We start from the raw sequence: 22,078 nt of genomic DNA on the forward strand, positions 1-22,078 counted from the left end.
CAGATACACGGTACTGGGAATGTCACAACAATATTACAGGATGGACTCTTGCCAGAAACAAGGGCACACAACCCAGGTATTGTTTTCAAAAAAGCAAACAAGTGATTTTCTCTGGAAAACTCAATTTTATTGAAATCAGTCAAGATATTTGAGATAAAATCTTACAGGGAATGCATATTTACCTGTTTAATAATCTTTTCTACATAAATATAGGTTTTATAGACTCCTTCTGCTGGATCTCCCAAGTGATCAATGATCTGGGGGGGAAAAAAAAGAAGTTTAACAACAAGAAAAAGCAATACTAACAGGAGGAGGAGGTGGTACTGAACATTTTCACAGGCTTACGTGTCAGGAACTGTTCTAAGCGCTCTATGTATATAGCTCACTTAGCCTCACAACCCTATAAGGAAGGCACTGTTGTTCTCTCCATTTTCTAGAAGAGGAAACTGAGGCAAGTTAAATACCTTGTCTAAGGTCACGCAAGGGATTTTGTGTGAACAATGTTGCAAATAAAACAAAACGTATGCTTTTTCTTTTTTTTTTTTCGGTTCATGTGTCCATCTGGAAAAGTGACTGGTATTGGTGATGCCAAAACTCTGTCCAGGACCTGGTATCACCACTGAAAATCCACTTTGTCTGGACTAATGCACACAGCTGACCATTGTGACACGAGAGAGCAGGAACCGACTAAGGGCCTGGATAGGTGGGATGGTATGTGCTGGGGCCTGGTAGCAGCGTCTACATCCCTGGGTGTGCTGCGAGGCCATGGAGCCTCCATCTCTGCCTGCAAACAGAAGCAGATTTTATCATGTGGAGCAGAGACTGTGGCAAGTATTCCTAAGTTTGGCTTGATTCTTTTTATCTCACAGCCTTGGGGGAAATAATTTTTGTTTTTTTCTTCTTGTCCTGCAACCTCAACACGTAGGCTCATATAAATGCCCTCTCTGAATATTGCTTGCTTTCTGCCTATGTGTTTTGGAAGGGTAATCAGGATAACCTGAGGAAACGTGGAAGGGTTGGGGTCTCTGGTTGGGGTCAGGGGAAACCAGCCTTTCTTTAGTGGGAGTTAATGGGGCTTCCTCTGCTTTTCTCTGTGGATCTGGGGCCTAGGTACTCAGCAAATCTGGGGGTTATTTATAGAATGATCTAGAGGAGTGGTGGGGGGAGGGGGCCATGTGCCAAGGCTGAGGGGGCCTGCACCTGGGGAGCAGGTGGTGGTGCAGAGGACAAGGTACCCCCACAACTGCCACTCTCAGCTCCTTCCCTGTTTGGCTGGGGGGCTTGGCCCCAGGTGAAAGGAAGTCTTTTTTTTAGGAAAACTCCAGTGGCTGAATTCTCATAGTTTTGTTTCAGGTAAAAACTTGTAGATACCGTGCTAATCACTTCACCTTTTGGGTTATGAACATTCCAAAGCTAGGCAAAGCCAAATACCAGCCTTTATTGTTTTAATCACTCTGCTGAATGTCCCTTCTCTTGATGTCCTGAATGGCATTTTTTTTTTTCTTAAACACACAGTCACACACACATGAATTAAACAGCTAATTCATCTTATGTATTTCTGTACCATTCAATATATATAACATTCAAAATCCATCTTCATGCCAGTAAAACTATAATTCTACAAAACAAAGCAAAGAAGTTTAGCCTACATTTAAATTTATAATCATAGTAGAGAGATTGTGACTCCTATATAAAAAAATTCAACCTGTGGTATACTAATTTTTAAAAGCAGTATCTAGAGAATAAGTAACTTCCCTTGTAGCATCTAGTAACGTAGGCTGGTACCAAAATAAAATAGGATGAAATGGCTCTGGAGATTAACTATAATAAAAATGTACTCTTTGTTTCTTAGACTCTTCACTGTATTATGCTGACCTCAAGAAAAATGTTTGTATTCACATTTGATCTTATTTTCTGGCTGGACATACAGAAACAGAAACTTTGTGAAAACCCTAGAGTTGTTTAATTGCATTCTTATCATTAACTATAAACATTCATCAAGTTATCTCAGCTAGCAGTAATGCAAAGCCTGTAATCTCTATTCTAAAATAGATTCTGCTTTGCATCTAGGGATGATCAAATCCTTCTCCTCCTCATCAGTTTTTGGCTTTTCCCAAAGCCCTCAGAAAGGGTTACCAGGAAAAGGCTCTTCCTTACACTGATCCTTGGCCTATAATAGATAGAAGGACTCTGTGCTTGAGAAAAATGCACAGTAATGATTCTGATTTGTTCACTTACATATCATACACTTTTTAGGTATATATCACTATTCGTGTCTAGTTCCTTCAGAGTCCACAACTAATCTCTTAGGAAATTTATTGACTCTGTCAAAATTTATCCAGAATCCTATCACTTCTCATCACATCCTTTGGTCTGAGCCACCAGCAACTCTCGTCTGGATAACAGCAGGAGCTCTCCAGCTCTGTCCCCATCCACTACCCTCCCTTCAAACCACAGTCAATTCTCCATACAGCACCCAAGACAGCCTTGTCACAACAGCATTTCTTCCTCTTTGGTTAAAGTCCTTCAGTGGCTCCCTACCTCGCTGTAAGTAAGAAAAACCAAGGTTTTTCAGGATTGGCCCCCTGTGACCTCTCCTACTCACGTCCCCTCACTCACTCTGCTCCAGCCACACAAGCTTCCTTTCTTTCCTCAAACATGCCAGGCTCACTCCACCTCATGGCTTTTGTCCCAGCACACTGCTCTCCCAAGGATGTTCTTAAAAACAACCGATGAACTTTACCTTGGCTTTGCTGGTCTTGTTCAGGTTAGAAACTTGATCAATCAGTTGCTGGACAGAGTTAGAACTGACTTTCCCATCCTCCAAACGATGATAAATTAATCGTGGTTTGCCTTCGGGGTTTTTCAGAAAAGCTTCTTCACAATCTTCCAATAAAAGGCTAGATTGGAAATCAGTATTTCTTGTGCTACACTGCACGGTGGCAGCACACAGATAGTCTATTTACCTAAGTGCCAAGAAGGGGATTTCCTACAATGACAAGTGGCCAGGAAAGGCCCTGCTGCAGAACAAGTGAAACTCCAAAAATGGATGTTTTTTATAGCTTTGTTCTATCTTATATTAAAGTACAGTATATTCACTAGCAGACAAAGTAGACAATAGCAGACAATAAACTGTGCAATAAATTAAATTAAAATCATACATAACTTTATTTAAATATAATTTGTTTTAAAAACTTCTCAAAAATACTGTTAAACATTGCTCAAAATAATGGACCAGACTCATGAGACTTTGCAAATAAATGGAAAACCTAATTCCGTTTACAATTATATAATTCTCAAGTTAAAACACAAATATTATCAGCCTCAAGGTTTCAAGATTTTCTCTTCTCTATTTCTTTAGTCTTTACTCATACCATAAATGATCTGAATCCTTATACCCCAGATACACTGTAAGAAAGATCCAGAGGCAACTGAGAAAGGCTAGGCAGCCAGTAAAAATCTTGACCAAGGTAAAGGTTAAAAAGAAATTCTGTTACAATGTACTATAACTATAACTATAGTTTGTACTATTCCTATTTAAATTCTAGAAATCTTATAGACTATTAGCATTTTCTATATCACAAGGAAAACTATAAACAATTTCCCTTTCTAAAAGGCATTAAGTCAAAGTTTGTCTAGGGAGGCAAATAAGTGTGTATATACAAGGGAAAGCCATTATACGATTCAGAATTTTCATTAAAAAACTAAAATACCAGCCCTAATACAAAACAGAAGAAAAAACAAAGAGGAAAACCGAAAAAAAAACATGGTTACAAAGATTAAAGAATTAACGAGAAAAACAACAAATGACAAATACTACTGTCTGAGATAAAATATTACCCATATGTTAAATATAAAACAGGATATATTCTTAATAAATATAAAAAAACAAAACAAGAAAGGAAAACAGGGAGGGGAGGTAAAGAACTCCAACTAGAGGAAATCAAGTTGAAGGAATCCTCAAACTTGTTTTGGGAAAAGGTTCCTTGACCAGGTGGTTCCCCGGCCACCTGGCCTCTGGCTATCCAGACTATACACTATAGTTCTAAGGATCAAGGATGGGTTATACTGCAGAGTCTCTAGTAAAGCTTAGGGCTCCAAACACTTCCATACACAGTTAAAGTCAGAGTTGGTCCTCAATAAAAAGAGAAAAAAATGCTTTGGAAGGATTAAATCCAATCAGAAAGAAAGTATAGTAAGAAAACTTAACCCCTTATTTTACCTTCTATCTATCCTGTTCTGTCTTCTATCTATATATCTAACTGGTTAAAAAAAAAAAAAAGAACAACTTTGTTTGCAGATTAGATTCATTGGTGTGATTATATTCACATTATAAGAAAATCGCTCACTTTACTGGATTTAAGTAGTTACCTCTTCAGCAAATTAAAAGTATGATTTAACACTTCTACAAGTGTTCAATTGCCTCTCAATCTGTATCTGAACAAAGAAAATAATGAAGGTTAATGCTAATTACTGAAATCAGGGGTTACCACCCTTTTCTGTGAAGAGTCAGCTAGCCAACGTTCTAGGCTTTGCAGGACACACTGTCTCTGCTGAAATAGTCAACACTGGTGGTACACTGTGAAAGCAGCTGTAGACAATACACAAATAAAGGAACGTATCTGTGTTCCAATAAAATTTTATACAAACAGGTGACTGACTGGATTTGACTTGAGGGCCATAGTTTGCTAACCCCTGATTAAAATGATCTTACATTAAATGATGTTAATCTTATAACCTATCAAAAACAAGCCTAACAGTGTGAAACTTTTTATTAATATTTAAGTATGAAAAGTCATAGAATTTTTTGAATTTCAAGGATTGTCTTTGATTATAAGAATGCAATTAGAAAGAGAGAACAAGATAGCAGAGGAGTAGGTGGATGTGGAGTACATCTCTCTCCAGGGATACATCAGGAATACACCTTCAGACACAGAAGTGTGTGCAGAACATAAGCTGAGAGCAGACAGGAGTACCAGACCACCAGAAAAGAATATACAGAACCACACAAAAACTCAGTAGGATGAAGGAACTAGGAGGAAAAACAGGAATGTTAGTAGGACTGGAACTGCCCACAGTGGGTGGGGGAACTGAAGCAGGGGTCCAATCCACACCCTGGGGCAACTGTCTGAGTCAGAGGAGAAACATTTATGAGAGTGAACCAGCTGATCTGTGGCAGCCTAAATGCCATGAGAATCAGACAGTCCTTGCTGCAGCCCTATGCATCCTGGACAAGGACGCAGATCCCCTAGAAGGTGCAGCGGCTGAGAGCTGGAATTTAGGGATTGTGGAGCAATCCTAGGGCGAGGAATGCTGTTGACTGCAGACAGATGGACTGAGGGGATGTGAGGGAGATTGTGGTGGGAAACGCCTGTGAAGGAAAGCCATGCAGCCAGGCAGCCATGGAAGCAAGGCAATACTACTGAGTCATGTGTAGGGGGTAGAGCCATCATCATAGCCTCTCTCTCCCACTGCCAGCATCGGCAGATGAACAATAGAGAGAATGGCCCACCAAGCCCCTGACGCACCCGAACTAGAGTAGGACGCCACCCAGGGTGACTGTTTAAGTGCCTGACTCACCGATCTACAGAGTAGGACCCCAGCCTCTATGTACCTGATGCACTGAACTACAGAGAAGGACCGTAGGCAAGGGAGCCCCCTGTGTCTGAATGTGTGGAGCTACAGAGAAAGACTAGCCAAAGAGGCCTTCTGATCGCCAGCTACCAGAGGCTTGAAAAAAGACTGACAGGGCCGTAACGCCTGCAGTGAAGGCAGTTTGTGAACCTGCAGACTTGGCCCTGCCAAGTCCCTGCAAACCAAGCATCTGCACCACCTTCATGCTAAACCCTCGCTTGGGCAGAGCTGCCACAAGCAAAAAAAAAGTCTTGCCTCCATGCACACGGGGTTGCTTTTGGTTACATCCAACTCTTTGCGACCCTGTGCACTGTGGCCTGCCAGGCTTCTCTATAAGCGGGGCTCTCCAGGCAAGAACACTGGAGTATTTTGGCCATTACTGGTTGCACTCTTCTAGAAAACTATATTTCCTGCTGCCCTAGCTGCCAACTCCCCTGAGTACCTGGTGCTGCCAGAACCCCTGCAACCCAAGCAGCTGTACCACCTCTGCAACTGGCCCTCTCTGGGACAGACCCAAGTCCTCCAGGGCAGCCTCAGAAGCAAACCCCAGTGGACGACCCAGAGAGGTGGAAATAAAACCACAATTGAAACTCAGGGGCAGGGTGCCTAAGGAAGAAGACCCAAAACCTTCCCACTAGCTGTACTAGTTGCAGATTAAATTCACTTGAACAACTAGGCAAACTGTGTGTCTATGGAATATATAGAAGGACATTGAGAGCTCCCACAAAAGAAAACACACTAGTTCTGATAGCTGTGGACATTGGAGGCAAGAACACACAGGAATAAAACCTGATTAGAACCTGAGCTGCCCCCACAGCAGGTCCAGAGACCAGCACAGTGTTGGAGGGTATCCTAGGGAGGTGAGCTGGGCTGTGACTCCCAGTGAGGGAAAGGATCTTAACAGCAGTGACTCAAGAAAAACATTTATTATTCTTATGTTTTAACTTGTTCGGTACTTTCTTTTGGATTTTTTTTTTTTTCCTTTGTCTCCTTTTCTGTCCTTTCCCCTCAACCCATCCTGTTGTAGTTGTTGATTTTATTGGCATCATGAAATCTAATTAAGCTTTTGATTTTTTTTTTTCAATCACGATTTTCTTTGTTATAAACCTCTGCTTCTGTGTTGGGCTTTTGCAGTTCTGTGGAGTTTTCTTCTTTTTTCTTTTTCTTCCCCTTTCCTCTTCCCTTTTTTCCTTTTCTCCTTTTTTAATATTAGTTTTTTAAAACCTATTATTATTTTCCTACATTTATTCTTTGTTTGCTTTTCCTACTGTTCTTTTCACATTGAAGTTAAGCTTTAGTGTATATAAGTCTCCTTTATCTACCTCTATTTAATTTTGCATATCTATTCTTTCTTTCCTTTCCTCTCAACATATTTGTTAGTTTTATTTTCATTGCTTTATTCCCCACTTGGCACCTTGCTTTAGTTTTGTTTTCTAGTTTGTGCTTTAGTTAGCTTAGTTCTTAACCGTTAGATATAATTTTTGTTTTCTTTGTTTGCTTGGTCAATCTATTGAACTTTATTTTTCCTGTACTGTTTTGATTTTGCTTATGGGTGTATATGTATATGTGTATATTCCATTATTTTAATTATTATTTGCCTGATTTTGTAACTGCCATTTATCTGGGGTTCATCTTTAGTTTCTTATTTTTGGGTATTTGTTTTAATCTCACTTAATGCCATAATAAGCCACTTGTGGAATCTTTGTTCCTGACCAGAGATCAAGCCCTGAGCCTTTGGAGTGGGAGCACTGATTCCAAGACCCTAGATGACCAGAGAACTAACCCTCTGGAGTATCAAATAGTGAGAACTCCTGCAAAGGAAACAACTTGAATACAAGATCCAGCAGCACCCGTAGTACCCTATGAAGGACACCTCATCCAAACAACAAACAAAAATACAAACCCAGTCATCAGCAGACAGGATTACCACCTCACTCAGCCTTGCCCATCAGAGGAAATACAAACAAAAAAAACTTCCCACAAATCTCACCCAACACAAAGCTTACACAAACCATTGCACCAACCATAGTGGGGCGGAAACCAAAAGGAAGAAAGAATTCAACCTTGAAGCCTGGGGAAAGGAGACCTCAAACACAGTAAGTTTAAATAAAAATAATGAAAAGGAAGAAAAATAATACACAAATGAAGGAACAAACTAGAAACACAAAAGTCCAAATAAGTGAAGAGGAAACGGGCAAACTAGCTGAAAAACAATTCAGAATAATGATAGTAAAGATGATCAAAAACTTTGAAAACAGAAGAGAAAATGCAAGAATCAATTAACAAAGACCTAGAAGAATTAAAGAATAAAGATACAGAGACAAACAACACAATTACTGAAATTAAAAATAGAAGAAATCAATAGCAGAATATCTAAAGCAGAAGAAGGAATCAGCATGCTAGAAGATAAAATGGTGGAAATAACTTCTGAAGGGCAGAATAAAGTAAAAAGAATAAAAAGAACTGAGGGTCGTCTCAGAGACCTCTGGGACAATATCAAACACACTAACATTCAAATTATAGGGGTTCCAGAAGAAGACAAGAAAAAGAAAGGGTATGAGAAAAATTTTGAAGAGATTAGAGTTGAAAATTTCTCCAACATGGAAAAGGGTTTGTCAGTCAAGTCCAAGAGGTGCAAAGAGTCCCATACAGGATAAATCCATAGAGAAACATGCCAAGATACACACTAATCAAAGTAACAAGATTAAACACAAAGAAAAAATATTAAAATCAGCAAGGGAAAAGCAACAAGTAACATACAAGGAAACCCCATATGTTTAACAGCTGATCTTTCAGCAGAAACTCTGCAGGCCAGAAGGGAATGGCAGGATATATTAAAAGTACTGAAAAAGGAAAAATCTACAACAAAGATTATTCTACCCAGCAAGGATCTCATTCAAAACTGATGGAGAAATCCAAAGCTTTTCAGACAACCAAAAGTTAAGAGAATTCAGTACCAACAAACCAGCTTTACAACAAATGTTAAAGGGACTTATATAGTCAAGAAATACAAGAGAAGAAAAAGATCTACAAAATAAAACCACAAAAAAGTAAGAAAATGACAATAGGAACATATATATCAATAATTACTTTAGTGTAAATAGATTAAATGCTCCAATTCATTCAGACTGACAAAAACAAGACCCATTTATATGCTGTTTACAAGAAACCCATTTCAGACCTAAAGACACATATAGACTGAAACTGAGAGGATGGAAAAATATTTTCCATGCAAATGGAAAATGAAAGAAAGCTGGAGTAACGTCCTCATATCACACAAAATAGAATTTAAAATAAAGAATATTACAAGAGATAAGGAAGGACACTACATAATGATCAAGGGGTCAATCCAAGAGGAAGACATAACAGTTGTAAATATCTATGCACCCAACATAGGAGTACCTCAATATGTAGGACAAACATTAACACATAAAAGGCGAAACTGACAATAATACGTTATCGTATTACGGTTACTATTGTAGGAGACTTTAACACCCCACTCACAAGAATGGACAGATCATCAAAACAGAAAATTAATAAGGAAACATGCTTTAAATGATACATTAGATGAGATGGATCTTATTGATATCTTTAGGACAGTCCATCCAAATGCAGAAAAATACACCTTCTTCTCAACTACACATGGAACATTCTCCATGATAGACCACATATTGGGTCACAAATCAAACCTCAGTAAATTTAAGAAAACTGAAGTCATATCAAGCATCCTGACCACAATGCTATGAGACTAGAAAAAAAAAGTAAAACATACAAACACATGAAGATTAAATAATATGTTTCTAAATAACCAACAGTTCCTGAAGAAATCAAAAGGGAAATCAAAAAATTTCTAGATTCAAATGACAATGAAAACATGACAACTCAAAACCTACAGGATGCAGCAAAAGCAGTTCTAAGAGGAAAGTTTATAGCAATACAATCCTGCCTCAAGAAACAAGAAAAACATTGAATAGGCAACCTAACTCTACACCTAAACCAACTGGAAAAAGAACCAAAAAAAAAACCCCAAACATAGCAGAAAGAAAGGAATGATAAAGATCAGAGCAGAAATAAATGAGAAAGGAATGAAAGAAACAATAGTAAAGATTCATAAAACTAAAAGCTGGTTCTTTGAGAAGATAAACATAATTGACAAACCTTTAGCCAGACTCATCAAGAACAAAAGAGAGAAGAATCAAATCAACAAAATTAGAAATGAAAAAGGAGAGGTTACAACAGACAATGCAGAAATACAAAGAATTATAGAGACTATTATGAATAACTATATGGCAATAAAATGGATAACCTGGAAGAAATAGATTCTTAGAATAGAAACAGAAATTATGAACAAGCCAATTACAAGCACTGAAATTGAAACTGTGATAAAAAGATCTCCTGAAAAACAAAAGCCCAGGACCAGATGGTTTCACAGGAGAATTATATCAAACATTCAGAGAAGCACTAATGCCTGTCCTTCTAAAACCCTTTCAAAAAATAGCAGAGGAAGACTTCCAAACTCATTCTATGAGGCCAACATCACCCTGATACCAAAACCAGACAAAGACAACCCCCCCAAAAAGAAAACTACAGGCCAATATCACTGATGAACATAGATGCAAAAATCCTCAACAAAATTTAGGAAACAGAATTCAGCAACACATTAAAAAGCTCATACACCATGATCAAGATGGGTTTATTCCAGGGATGCAAAGATTCTTCAATATACACAAATCAATGTGATAAACCATATTAACCAATTGAAAGATAAAAACCATATGATAATCTCAATAGATGCAGAAAAAGCCTTTGACAAAATTCAGCACCCATTTATGATTAAAACTCTTCAAACAATAGGCATAGAAGGAGCCTACCTCAACATAGAAAATCCATATATGATAAGCCTACAGCAAACATTATTCTCAATGGTAAAAAACTGAAAGCATTCCCCCTAAAATCAGGAACAAGACAAAGGTGTCCACTTTCACCACTATTATTCAACATCGTTTCAGAAGTCCTAGCTACAGCCATCAGAGAAGAAAAAGAAATGAAAAGAACCCAGATCAGAAAAGAAGTAAAGCTCTCACTGCTTGCAGATGACATGATACTGTACATAAAAAACCCTAAAGATACTATCAGAAAATTACTAGAGCTAACCAGTGAATTTAGCAATGTCACAGGATACAAAATCAATACACAGAAATCACTTGCATTTCTATATACTAACAATGAAAAATCAGAAAGAGAAATTAAGGAATCAATCTTATTCACCATTGCAACAAAATAATAAAATATCTAGGAATAAACTTACCTAGAGACAAAAGAAGTGTACACAAACAATTATAAGACACTGATGAAAGAAATCAAAGATGACATAAACAGATAGAGAGATATTCCATGTTCCTGGGAAGGAAGAATCAATATTGACTATACTACCAAATGCAATCCACAGATTCAATGTGATCCCTATCAAATTGCCAATGGCATCATTCACAGAACTATAACAAAAAATTTCACAATTCATATGGAAACACAAAAGACCCTGAATAGCCAAAGCAGTCTTGAGAAAGAAGAATGGACCTGGAGGAGCCAATCTTCCTGACTTCAGGTTATACTACAAAGCTACAGTCATCAAGACAGTATGGTACTGGCACAAAAACAGAAATATAGACCAATGGAACAAGATAGAAAGCCCAGAAATGAACCCACACACGTATGGGTACCTTATTTTTGACAAAGGAGATAAGAATATACAATGGGGCAAAGACAGCCTCTTCTATAAATGGTGCTGGGAAAATGAGATAGCTACATGTAAAAGACTGAAATTAGAACACTTCCTAACACCACACACAAAGATAAACTCAAAATGGATTAAAGACCTAAACGTTAAGATCAGAAACTATAAATCTCTTAGAGGAAAACACAGCCACAACACTCGATGACATAAATCCAAGCAAGATCCTCTATGATCCCCCTCCTAGAGTAATGGAAATAAAAACAAAAATAAACAAGTGGGACCTGATTAAACTTAAAAGCTTGCACAGTAAAGGAAACTATAAGCAAGGTGAAAAGACAACCATCGGAATGGGAGAAAATAATAGCAAAGGAAACAACTGACAAAGGATTAATTTCCAAAATATATAAGCAGCTCATACAACTCAATACCAGAAAAACAAACAACCCAATCAAAAAGTGGGGAAAATCTAAAGAGACATTTCTCCAAAGAAGACCTACAGATGGCTAACAAACACATGAAAAGATGTTCAACATCACTCATTATTAGAGAAAAGCAAATCAAAACTACAATGAGATATCTCCTCACACTGGTCAAATGGCCATCATCAGAAAGCCTACAAACAGTAAATGCTGGAGAGGGTGTGGAGAAAAGGGAACATTCTTGCACTGTTGGTGGGAATGTAAACTGATACAACCACTATGGAAGATAGTATGGAGATTCCTTAGAAGACTAGGAATAAAGCCACCATATAACCCAGCAATCCCACTCCTACCCATAAACCCTAAGGAAACCAAAACTGAAAAGGACATATGTATCCCATTGTTCATTGCAGCACTATTTACAATAGCTAGAACACGGAAGCAACCTAGATGTTCATTGACAGATGAATGGATAAAGAAGTATCCATTACTTCTTATAAATATAACACAATTGAAATTACTCAATGATAAAAAGGAACACATTTGAGTCAGTTCTAATGAAGTGGATGAACCTAGAGCCTATAATAGAGTGAAGTAAGTCAGAAAGAGAAAGATAAATATTGTATACTAATGCATATATATAGAATCTAGCAAAATGGTACCGAAGAATTTATTTGCAGGGCAGCAGTGGAGAAACAGACATAGAGAATAGACTTATGGACAAGGGGACAGGGGAGGAGAGGATGAGATGTATGGAGAGAGTAACATGGAAACTTATTTTACCATATGTAAAATAGATAGCCTATGGGAATTTGCTGTATGTTTCAGGAAACTCACACAGGGGCTCTGTATCAACCTAGAGGGGTGGGATGTGGAGGGAGATGGGAGGGAGGTTCAAAAGGGAGGGGATATATGTATACCTAAGGCTGATTCATGTTGAGGTTTGATGGAAAACAGCAAAATTCTGTAAAGCAATTATCCTTCAATTAAAAAATAAATAAGTTAAAAAAACAAGAATGCAATTAGAACTTATGTTTCATTTGGCAAACTTAATTCTATTTACAAGTTTAACCCCTATAATAAACTATAGAATTTTCAGCTTACCTTGGTAAGGTTAAATGAATGAATAAGATAACTAATGAACTTTTCTCAATTTCCCATTTTCTTACAGCGAGGTATTGATTTTCAATATCTATTGGAAAATACACAGCATGGAAAAAATATCCCATTGTCTCACACATTCTCTTAAGTTTAGGTGAGTAATCCTAAAAAAAAATTGAAACAGCAAATATCTTTCATGTGCAAACTGAAAGATAGCACAGCTTATTTAACTGAAGATCTAGTCAGCTTCATACTACTTAAAATAAAAAAACATGCTTTATCACAAGTTATGTTGGATAGTCTCTGATTTAAAACTAAAAAAATCATAATCATATTTTAAAAAAAAACTTTAAGGGGAAAGGCAAACTTCTTTATAAATTGAAAATAGTAATAGCTTAGCAGCTTGGATGTTTCCTAGTTCAGAAAATGATTTATCTCATAATAAAACTTAAAACAACAGGAGTACAGTATTAAGTTATTTTGCTGTGGTATATATTTTTATTATTATTCTTACAAATAACTTCTGTTTATTGTTACAGGGTGACAAACATAAACCCATAAATTTATATAGTAAAAAGTGTCTGCCATGAACACTAAAGCAAACAGATATAAAATAAAAATATGCTGGTCTATTACAAATTATCAAAGAGCTGACTCATTTGAAAAGACCCTGCTGTTGGGAAAGATTGAAGGCAAGAGAAGGGGACGACAGAGGATGAGATGGTTGGATGTCATCAGCGACTCAATGGACATGAGTTTGAGTAAACTCTGGGATTTGGTGGTGGACAGGGAGGCCTGGCATGCTGCAGTCCATGGGGTCGCAAAGAGTGGGACATGACTGAGCGACTGAACTGATAACAAATTAACTTACTTAGTAAATGTTGATTATTACTATGCAATAAATTAGTAATTCCCTCAACATGTATTTGGGAATAATGTATACTCAGTTAGTGAGTAGAAGCTTTGGTTTTCAAAATACTGTGTCTGTTTACCTAAATTGAGTAATATCAAAAAAGAAAGCTAAATGGACTTATTAATCAACAATCTGGAGTATGTTTATATTGACGGTATTGCATGTGCCACATATATTTATTGAAAATTCAGTTAGAAAGGAAATTGGTGAACTTTTCTGCGAACAGCCAGATGGCAAATTAATAATAGTTTAAGAAGCTGCCTGTTTCGGCAGAGGTTTTTGTGGTGCATTTAGGTGCCACTATAATTTTATTCTGCCATTAATGTGAAGCAACCAGAGACAATATGTTGTGTGTGGCTGTGTTCTAATAAAAATTTATAGACAACAAAATTTGAATTTCATATGATTTTCACATCAAAATATTTTTCTTCTGATTTCTTTTTCAATCATTTAAAAACGCAGAAACCAATCTTAGCTCTAGGTTACACAGTAACAGACTTCAGGCCAGATTTGGCCAACAGGCTTTTGTTTGCCGACCCCTGCCTTAGATTAACCCCAATGGCTGCTGTGAAAAGTTGAAAATCATGACAAGGATTACATTTTGTTATAATCTGAAACAGATTCAAGAATAGGGCTGGCAGAGATTAACTAAAGCAGGCACAGCTAAACACTGGAGAATGTGTAATGAAGCATTCAAAAGCATAAAGTTCCAAGGACTTAATTTGAATATACTGAAAATACTAAGACATTTTCTTAAGAAAAGCCCAAGATGCCTCCTACTCTTTAAGATGTAATCTTGTATGTAGTAAACTATCTGGTTCAGATGCAGTAGTATCATAACCAGAATACAATATTAACTTGTATTTTAAATTAGTGAATACAAAATTTATAAATGTCCTCACCTTAAGGAAAAGATCCATTTCAGGCTGGGTTTCATCTGTATGAATGAGGTAACATCTGACAGTGTTACTCCACAGAGAATGTGAAAACAAGGGGGTAACTTGTAATAAACTAGCCACAGCAATATCCCAGTCATCTGAAAATAAAATTTCTCATAAGTTCCCCAAAAGAATTATTAGAAGACCATATGATAAGATGTCTGAAAGTCTGAAAAAACACAACTGGCATCATAGAACAATATCTTATCTCCCTTGTAATACTGACATAACTTCTAGAATAACATATTAGAAGGCAACCTGTTCTCTAATCTCAAATTCTATCCTGGGGTTTAAAGCAATCAAAGTCACCAGTGGTCTCTGCTGAGGTAGCCACGGCTCCAGTCAAATGTCAGGGAACTAGGCCACATGGGCTGTTCAATCAGCTTGTAACTTGAGGAAGGCCTACGTTCCCAGACTGGCTTTACTTGTTTATTATTCTTGAAATATACTGAGTCAAAAAGAAAGTTTAAGAGTGGTATAAAATGAAAAGTAACCTAAAGATAGTGAGAATGAACATTTTAAGATGTATTTGACTAATTGAAAATGTATTATTTAAAAAATAATTTTTATTTTACTAATAGATAAATAATTTCATAGTTTTAAGAAAAGAATGGAACTACTTATAATATCTCAGGTCAGCGGTGGTACTGAAATTCTGAACAGATCTTAAGAGCTGTTTTGAATACCAAATTATACAAAGATAATGAGTAAAACTGGACTTCCCAGGTGGTGCTAGTGGTAAAGGACCCGCCTGCCAGTGCAGGAGACATAAGAGATGCAGGCTCGATCCCTGGATCAGGAAGATCCCCTGGAGGAGGGCATGGCAACCCACTACAGTATTCTTGCCTGGAGAATCCCATGCACAGAGGAGTCTGCCAAGCTGCAGTCCATAGGGTGCACATGTGACTGAAGTGACTTAGTATACATGCACACACAACTTTTCAGCACCATCAAAGATGCAAAAGAAAAGTCTGAAAACTACTGTTCTTCGGCTGATCTACATTAAACTCTCACTACTCAACTAAAATACCTGAGAATCCAGACCAAAATTTCAGTTATTAGAACTCATTGGTCATTCAGGCTGGGGGACACCATCTGATCCTGATGTGAATTATGTAACTTCATCCTTTCTGGTCAGTGACAAGTACCAGAACATACTGGCCTGACAGTGGAAGACAACCAGAAAACAAGTCTTATGCTCGCTGATGGCATTTCTCCCAGCACAAGACTGTAGTACACAAACAATCATTACCATTAACTAAGCTAATCAGCAAATGGCTAATTACCATTAGCCATTTACCTCTGTTGACATTAGCAAACGGTCCTTCCACGTCTATAGAACTGTGGGCGAACTCAGGGCCCCGGACGGATTGCTGAAGCTGGATCATACTCCCTATGGAAGGCTCACTTCCCAAGGCTCCACCAGTCCAATATTCGCACTGGGTTCCAGCAGCTGTAAAGCAGATTTCATCTGATGAAAACCAAATAATATTGAAACTTCAAAACCTTATCAAATATACTCAACAGGATTTCTAATCCAAAAAAGTACTATAAGATCATAAATACAACAAATATTAAAACTTTGATTTTGAAATCAAAAGAATAATTCTGAAAGTACTTTGCCACCAACTTCTGGCACGTTCTAAGGTGGTAGTTAACACAGTTTTGGTTATCTCAGTCTTAAACGGGGGATTAAAGAGAGAAAGACGAAAAGAAATTAGGAATATAATAACCAAAGAAATTATAATAACAGAGAAAGGAATTAAAAATGCTCCCCAACAAAAATTTCTAGAAAACTTTTCTAACCATATGATTTAGGTATCAGTGTAAAATTTGAAGGGATGAATTTCAAAGGAAGACTATTACTGGCACACCAGTAATTGATATTGGTAATTCACTAGGATATAAGCTAAAGATGTAAAGAGTACATTCTCTTTAACCTCCCAGAGGAACAAAATTAATGTCTGAATTAATGAGTACTTACTAACACACATTTTAAAAATAAGTAATATTTGCTATAACATGGAGTCCTTGACTAAACTTAAGTAAACTGGTATTTGGGTGACAATCTGGCAAAACTGATTTTTATTTGTAGGTAACAAATAATGAGCAATATTCCCTCAAGCATTCCTTCATCATGTTTACATCAAAATAGGAAAAAAAGACCTAGGAGGAAATATTAACTTGTTTTTATTAACTTGCCAAGAGAATTAGAATATAATAGTTTTGAAACACTATATTTTAACATATGTCAACACTGAAATAACCGCTAAGACTAATGTCTTAGTCATAATAAGCCATTAAGAATCTCTTCACCTTTTTTTCCTCAAAAGTTAGTAATAAAAGTCTCAGAATGCTGGTCAAATTTCAATGGTACTAAAATGCAAATTAAGAGGGGATTATCAATTGCCATATTTTACTCCAAAATACATTAATTTGGAAGAATATAATTAGTTTTTTTATAAATAGGAGAGTGACTGCATCTTCCCACTACAGTTAAAATAGAATATTGTTCAATGTCAATCACTTCATTATTATTTCCTATTAACATAGTGGACATTTTCATTCTGTGATTCTGAGTTTTTCTTTATTTCTAGAAAGACATTTAATATGTTTAATTATAAAACAAAAACTTTAAAATATTTCAAAAAATCTGTATTGGAAACCACTTGATGAAACATTATGTAGATACTCTGATGGCTGCAAGAATACATCCATTATGTGGGAAAATGTGACAGAGACTACTAACTGTTGTCCAGCATCCATTCTCTCCTTTCTTTAATGACACAACCCCAAACTTTATGTGCATACATGGCTCTCCTACTAATAATTACACTTTCCCATCTTCCTAGGTAGAGGAAGGTATAGGCCTGCATGGGGTTTGAGGAAGGTACAGGCCAAAGGGGTTTGAGTAGGAGTAATGTGTATTATCTTTCAGATTGTGCTTTCAAGGAAAGTAATGTATTCCCCCACTCCCTCTAGCTAAATTGTAGATATGATGGGACTTGGAGGGGCCATCTTAGACCAGAGAGAGAAAAGCTATGGGTTAAGGTTGGCAGAGCAACAAAATAGAAGGAACCTCAGCTTCTACACCATAGACTTCTATAGAAAAGACCTATTATAACATGAGAAAGAAAGAGCAACTCTATTTGTAAGAGCAATTATCAGTATAAGGATTCAAAGTTGGCTCTACAATCATTATACCTATTAATATTTTGATATCTCAAAACATTATAAATAGGAAATAAACTTACCAGTAACATCTGTACAGTTGTCATCTGAATCAGATTCTCCAGGATCAAATACATGGATCCCCTGAGCCTGTAGCCTCTGAAGTTTGCTCTCCAACTCTCGCTTGGCCCTCAATAAATCCTGAATTTCATTTTCCTTGGTCTCCCTAAAAATCTTTAAAAGATATATTTTAATTTTGAAATCCTTTTCCATAAGCAAAAAGTGATATCGTCAACTTTTAAGGGAAAATTCTTTCATTCATAAAATCAATATTCATTTGGTACTTGATCTCCCTCTTTTGTAAGGCGAATACCTCTCTGTCACTGTTTTGTAACTGGAACCCAGTGGAATTCCAGGAGGATATATCTAAGGTGTGGGGCTGCCATGTCTGCTACCTGATGTTTAGCAAATTTGCCCCCCTCCCACTTATTGTCCTCCTGGAGGAGGGCACGGCTACCCTCTCCAGTATTCTTAACTGGAGAATACCATGGAGTGAGGAGCGTGATGGGCTCTAGTCCATAGGGTCACAGAGTCGGACACGACTGGAGTGACTTAGCATGCACACTTATTGCCAGTAATGCTCTCCCAAAGCACACATCCCCAAATATTTCTACATGCTCTCCCCTAATACAAACACTTTCCTTCCCCTCCCCCGCCCCCCAACGAAAATGTTCACTTTTATACCTTTTCTTTGAAATTATCTCAAGTTTACCTGGTCCAACTCAAATACTTCAAAAGTAAAAAGTATTTACTTTTTATAAGACTTCAGCTCTTACACCTTTCATGACTCCTACATCATTTACTTCTATTTACTCATCACAGTATTATAAGAAATTTTAAAATATATTGCTTTATTCCCTGTCACTTTGGGGATAAAGATGCATGAAATTTACCTTAAATTGCCTCTTAACTTTGTCTCTGTCATGTTCAAATGTAGCTGCTCTCTCCATTGCTTGGTATTTTGCTTCTAAAGCACTTTCCTTTTCCCGAAGTATCTTCTGGTAAGTTTTTTGAAGTGCCTGGAATATTTTACCTTGTTATTTCTAACAAATAGCATGCCTCCCAAATTTTACATTATGTTATATGCATATTGGGCTTCCCTTCTGGCTCAGGAGGTAAAAAATCTGCCTGCAATGTGGGAAGACCTGGGTTCGATCCCTGGGTCCGGACGATTCCCTGGAGAAGAAAATGGCAACCCACTCCAGTATTCCTGCCTGGAGAATTCCATGGACAGAGGAGCCTGGCAGGCTATAGTCCATGGGGCAGTCAGGCATGACTGAGCAACCAACACTCTCATATATGTATTACATATCTCAGAATATCAACAGTCTAGTTTTTCACCAGTTATCAAGAACTGCATACTGCCATTCTATTCAAACATATAATGGGGAAAAAACCCTGCAAATGTGCTTGAATTATAAATGAAGATATTAAACTTTCAATGGAAATTAATACTTTTTCTTTGAAATACTGCACCAGTTCTGAATCTTCACTACAACTCAGTTTTCCCACCTTTAAGAGAACAAAATCACAATTTATAAGGTTTAACCTGAAGGATAATTATTTCTGTGAGACTGTGCACTCCTTGGCTCCATGTCTCACTCCTCTTGCTAGTTCCAAGGCTGATACACTGCAGGTCTTCAGTAAATGTTTGACTGAATGGATAAAATAAATATAGGGTGTGTGTGTGTGTGTGTGTGTTTTAAATGCCTAGGTATATGAAAAAGGAAGAAAAAAGGTTACATAAGAAATCAGGATTGGTAACAGAAATACCCTGGGACTGGAACATTTGTCACCCCTTAGTGCACTCTGTCCTGTTACAGTTGCATTTGGGGTGGCAGGGTTTTAAACACCTACAAAGGGTTTGATGAGCTGCCTCAACAGGATGTCACCAAAGTCTTTTGTGTATCTGTGTGGTCCTGGCAGACCTACTTCCCTGGAGATTAGCATTTGGTGCTGCTCTGTGTTTAGTCGCTGAGTCGTGTCCGACTCTTTGCGACCCCATGAACTATAGCCCGCCAGGCTCCTTTGTCCATGGAGATTCCCAGGCCAGAATCCTGGAGTGGGTTGCCATACCCTCCTCCAGGGGATCTTCCCGACCTAGGGATCCAGCCAGGGGTTCCTGCATTGCAGGCGGATTCTTTACCAGGGCTTCTCTGATAGCTCAGTTGGTAAAGAATCCGCCTGCAGTGCAGTTCGATTCCTGGGTCAGGAAGATCCCCTGGAGGAGGGATAGGCTACCCACTCAAGTATTCTTGGGCTTCTCTTGTGGCCCGCAATGCGGGAGACCTGGGTTCAATCCCTGCATTGGGAAGATCCCCTGGAGAAGGGATAAAGCTACCCACTCCAGTATTCTGGCCTTGAGAATTCCATGGACTATTAAGAGTCGGACACCACTGAGAGACTTTCACTTTCACATTTTCTTTACTAGCTGAGCTACCAGGGAAGCCCCGAGCATTTGCTGCTCCGGGCTAATAGCTTCAAGGTGTCTGAATGAATGGCCCAAAGGGAAAAAAAAAAAAAAAAGTGGGGCGGTGAGGGGAGCCGGTGGTTCTTAAAGATATCAGTTTAGACCACAAGGCAGTGTGTTCTCTCAAAGTAAAATGCAGAGCAGTTTCTGCTTAACTTTCAAAACTTCTTGGTTTGGAGATGAGACAGGACGGGCAAGGGACGAAGTCAGGCGTTCAGGGTCCAGTTGGCAGTGCCGCCATGCGGCTGCGGGGCGGTGGGCAGACGGCCCCGGGCCTCAGTTCCCAGGTGTCGCGGTCATCTCCGGTGAGTGCCCGGGCACAGCATTACCTGCAGCTCGGCCCGCAGCCGCTTGTTCTCCGTGTCCAGCTTGGCCTCCCGGCGGCCCATGGATAACAACTCCTGGTTCTTGCTGACCCGGAAGATCTCGTACTCCTTCTTCAGCCGCTCGTACTCAGCAGCCGCGTATTCCAGCTCGGGCACCGACGAGCCAGTAGACTTGAAGCTGGCCCCTAGCAGCCCGCCGCCGCCCGCTCCACGGGGCAGCGAACCGGGCCCGGCTCCCGCAGCCGCCACACCCGCGGCCCGGCGGAACGAGCTGCGCAGCAGGCGGGCCTTGGGCTTCACTTCCACCGGGATTTCGCAGGCCTCGCCGCCGCCCGCCCCATACGTGTCCTCGATCACCTCCCCACCCGCGGGGCTCACGAGCGACGAAGCGGTACCCATGGCGCCGGCTGGCGCTGCTAATTGCCAGCAGGGTACGAGGAGAGGGCGGGACACGATCAGATGGACGAGGCGGGGCAGCAGGAAGGGGCGGAGCGAGCATATCAAGGAGGGGAGGGCCAGTGGGCGGGCAAGAAGGACAGGGCGGGGCCAGAGGAGCAGAACGGATGGGGCGGGGCGGGACGGGACTGGGCTGGGCTACGTAGCGGAGCCCGCCAGCGGGTTGCTGGGCAAGCGATCGGCGTGGCGCGGAGAGCAGCAGGGATGTGGCTCTGGCCCGCCGCTGCATTTTGTCAGTGCCTACGGGAGGGCGCAAGTAGGCTTCTCACAGTTCCCTCTATCTGGCCAAGACTTCCCCACGGGCGCGTGCCTCACACAGAGCTCTGTCCTGGGTCCCCTGTTGCTCCAATTCTGTTGCTGCAGTTTATGTGCTGCGGCCTTTCCAGACGCTGCTCTCCTCTCCGAAGGCAGTTTGCATGCGTGTGTGCTCAGCCGCGTCCCACTCTTTAGGATCCCATGGACTGTAGCCTGCCAGGCTCCTCTGCCCATGGGATTATCCCTGCAAGAATATTGGAGTGGGTTTGCCTTTTCCTCCTCTAGGGGATCTTCCCGACCCAAAGATCGAACCCAAAGGCAGTTAGGAAGTCAGAAATTTATTGAGCGACTGCTATATGCCTCTCATTAATGGCAACCGACTCCAGTGCTCTTGCCTGGAGAACCCCAGGGACGGAGGAACCTGGTGGGCTGCCGTCTATGGTGTTGCACAGAGTCGGACACGACTGAAGCGACTTAGCAGCAGCAGCAGCAGCAGCAGCAGCAGCAGCATGCATCTCTCAAAATGCCTGCAGTTGGAATGACCAGAGAGACATAGTATCAGCCAAGACAGTGTTTCTAGGTTTTACAGACTGGGACCACC

The 22,078-nt window shown here is 39.4% G+C and overlaps 1 protein-coding gene across 2 annotated transcripts in view; it reads right to left on the reverse strand.

Moving 5' to 3' along the window:
- NPHP3 (nephrocystin 3) overlaps window positions 1–21,195 on the reverse strand; it is a 53,045-nt gene extending 31,850 nt beyond the window's left edge. For both annotated transcript variants that reach the window (XM_040232733.1, XM_040232743.1), the window contains exons 1-8: window positions 20,770–21,195; window positions 18,864–18,989; window positions 17,994–18,144; window positions 16,040–16,192; window positions 14,704–14,837; window positions 12,892–13,052; window positions 2,744–2,900; window positions 183–257 (exon numbers count right to left, since the gene is read on the reverse strand). In XM_040232733.1, the coding sequence (XP_040088667.1) occupies window positions 183–257; window positions 2,744–2,900; window positions 12,892–13,052; window positions 14,704–14,837; window positions 16,040–16,192; window positions 17,994–18,144; window positions 18,864–18,989; window positions 20,770–21,165 (1,353 nt within the window). In that variant the 5' untranslated portion in view covers window positions 21,166–21,195. The remainder of the gene's footprint in view (window positions 1–182; window positions 258–2,743; window positions 2,901–12,891; window positions 13,053–14,703; window positions 14,838–16,039; window positions 16,193–17,993; window positions 18,145–18,863; window positions 18,990–20,769) is intronic.
- Between the last annotated feature and the right edge of the window lie 883 nt (window positions 21,196–22,078).

Source organism: Oryx dammah, unplaced genomic scaffold (genome assembly GCF_014754425.2).
Source record: "Oryx dammah isolate SB20612 unplaced genomic scaffold, SCBI_Odam_1.1 HiC_scaffold_2, whole genome shotgun sequence".
NCBI classification, from domain to species: domain Eukaryota; kingdom Metazoa; phylum Chordata; class Mammalia; order Artiodactyla; family Bovidae; genus Oryx; species Oryx dammah.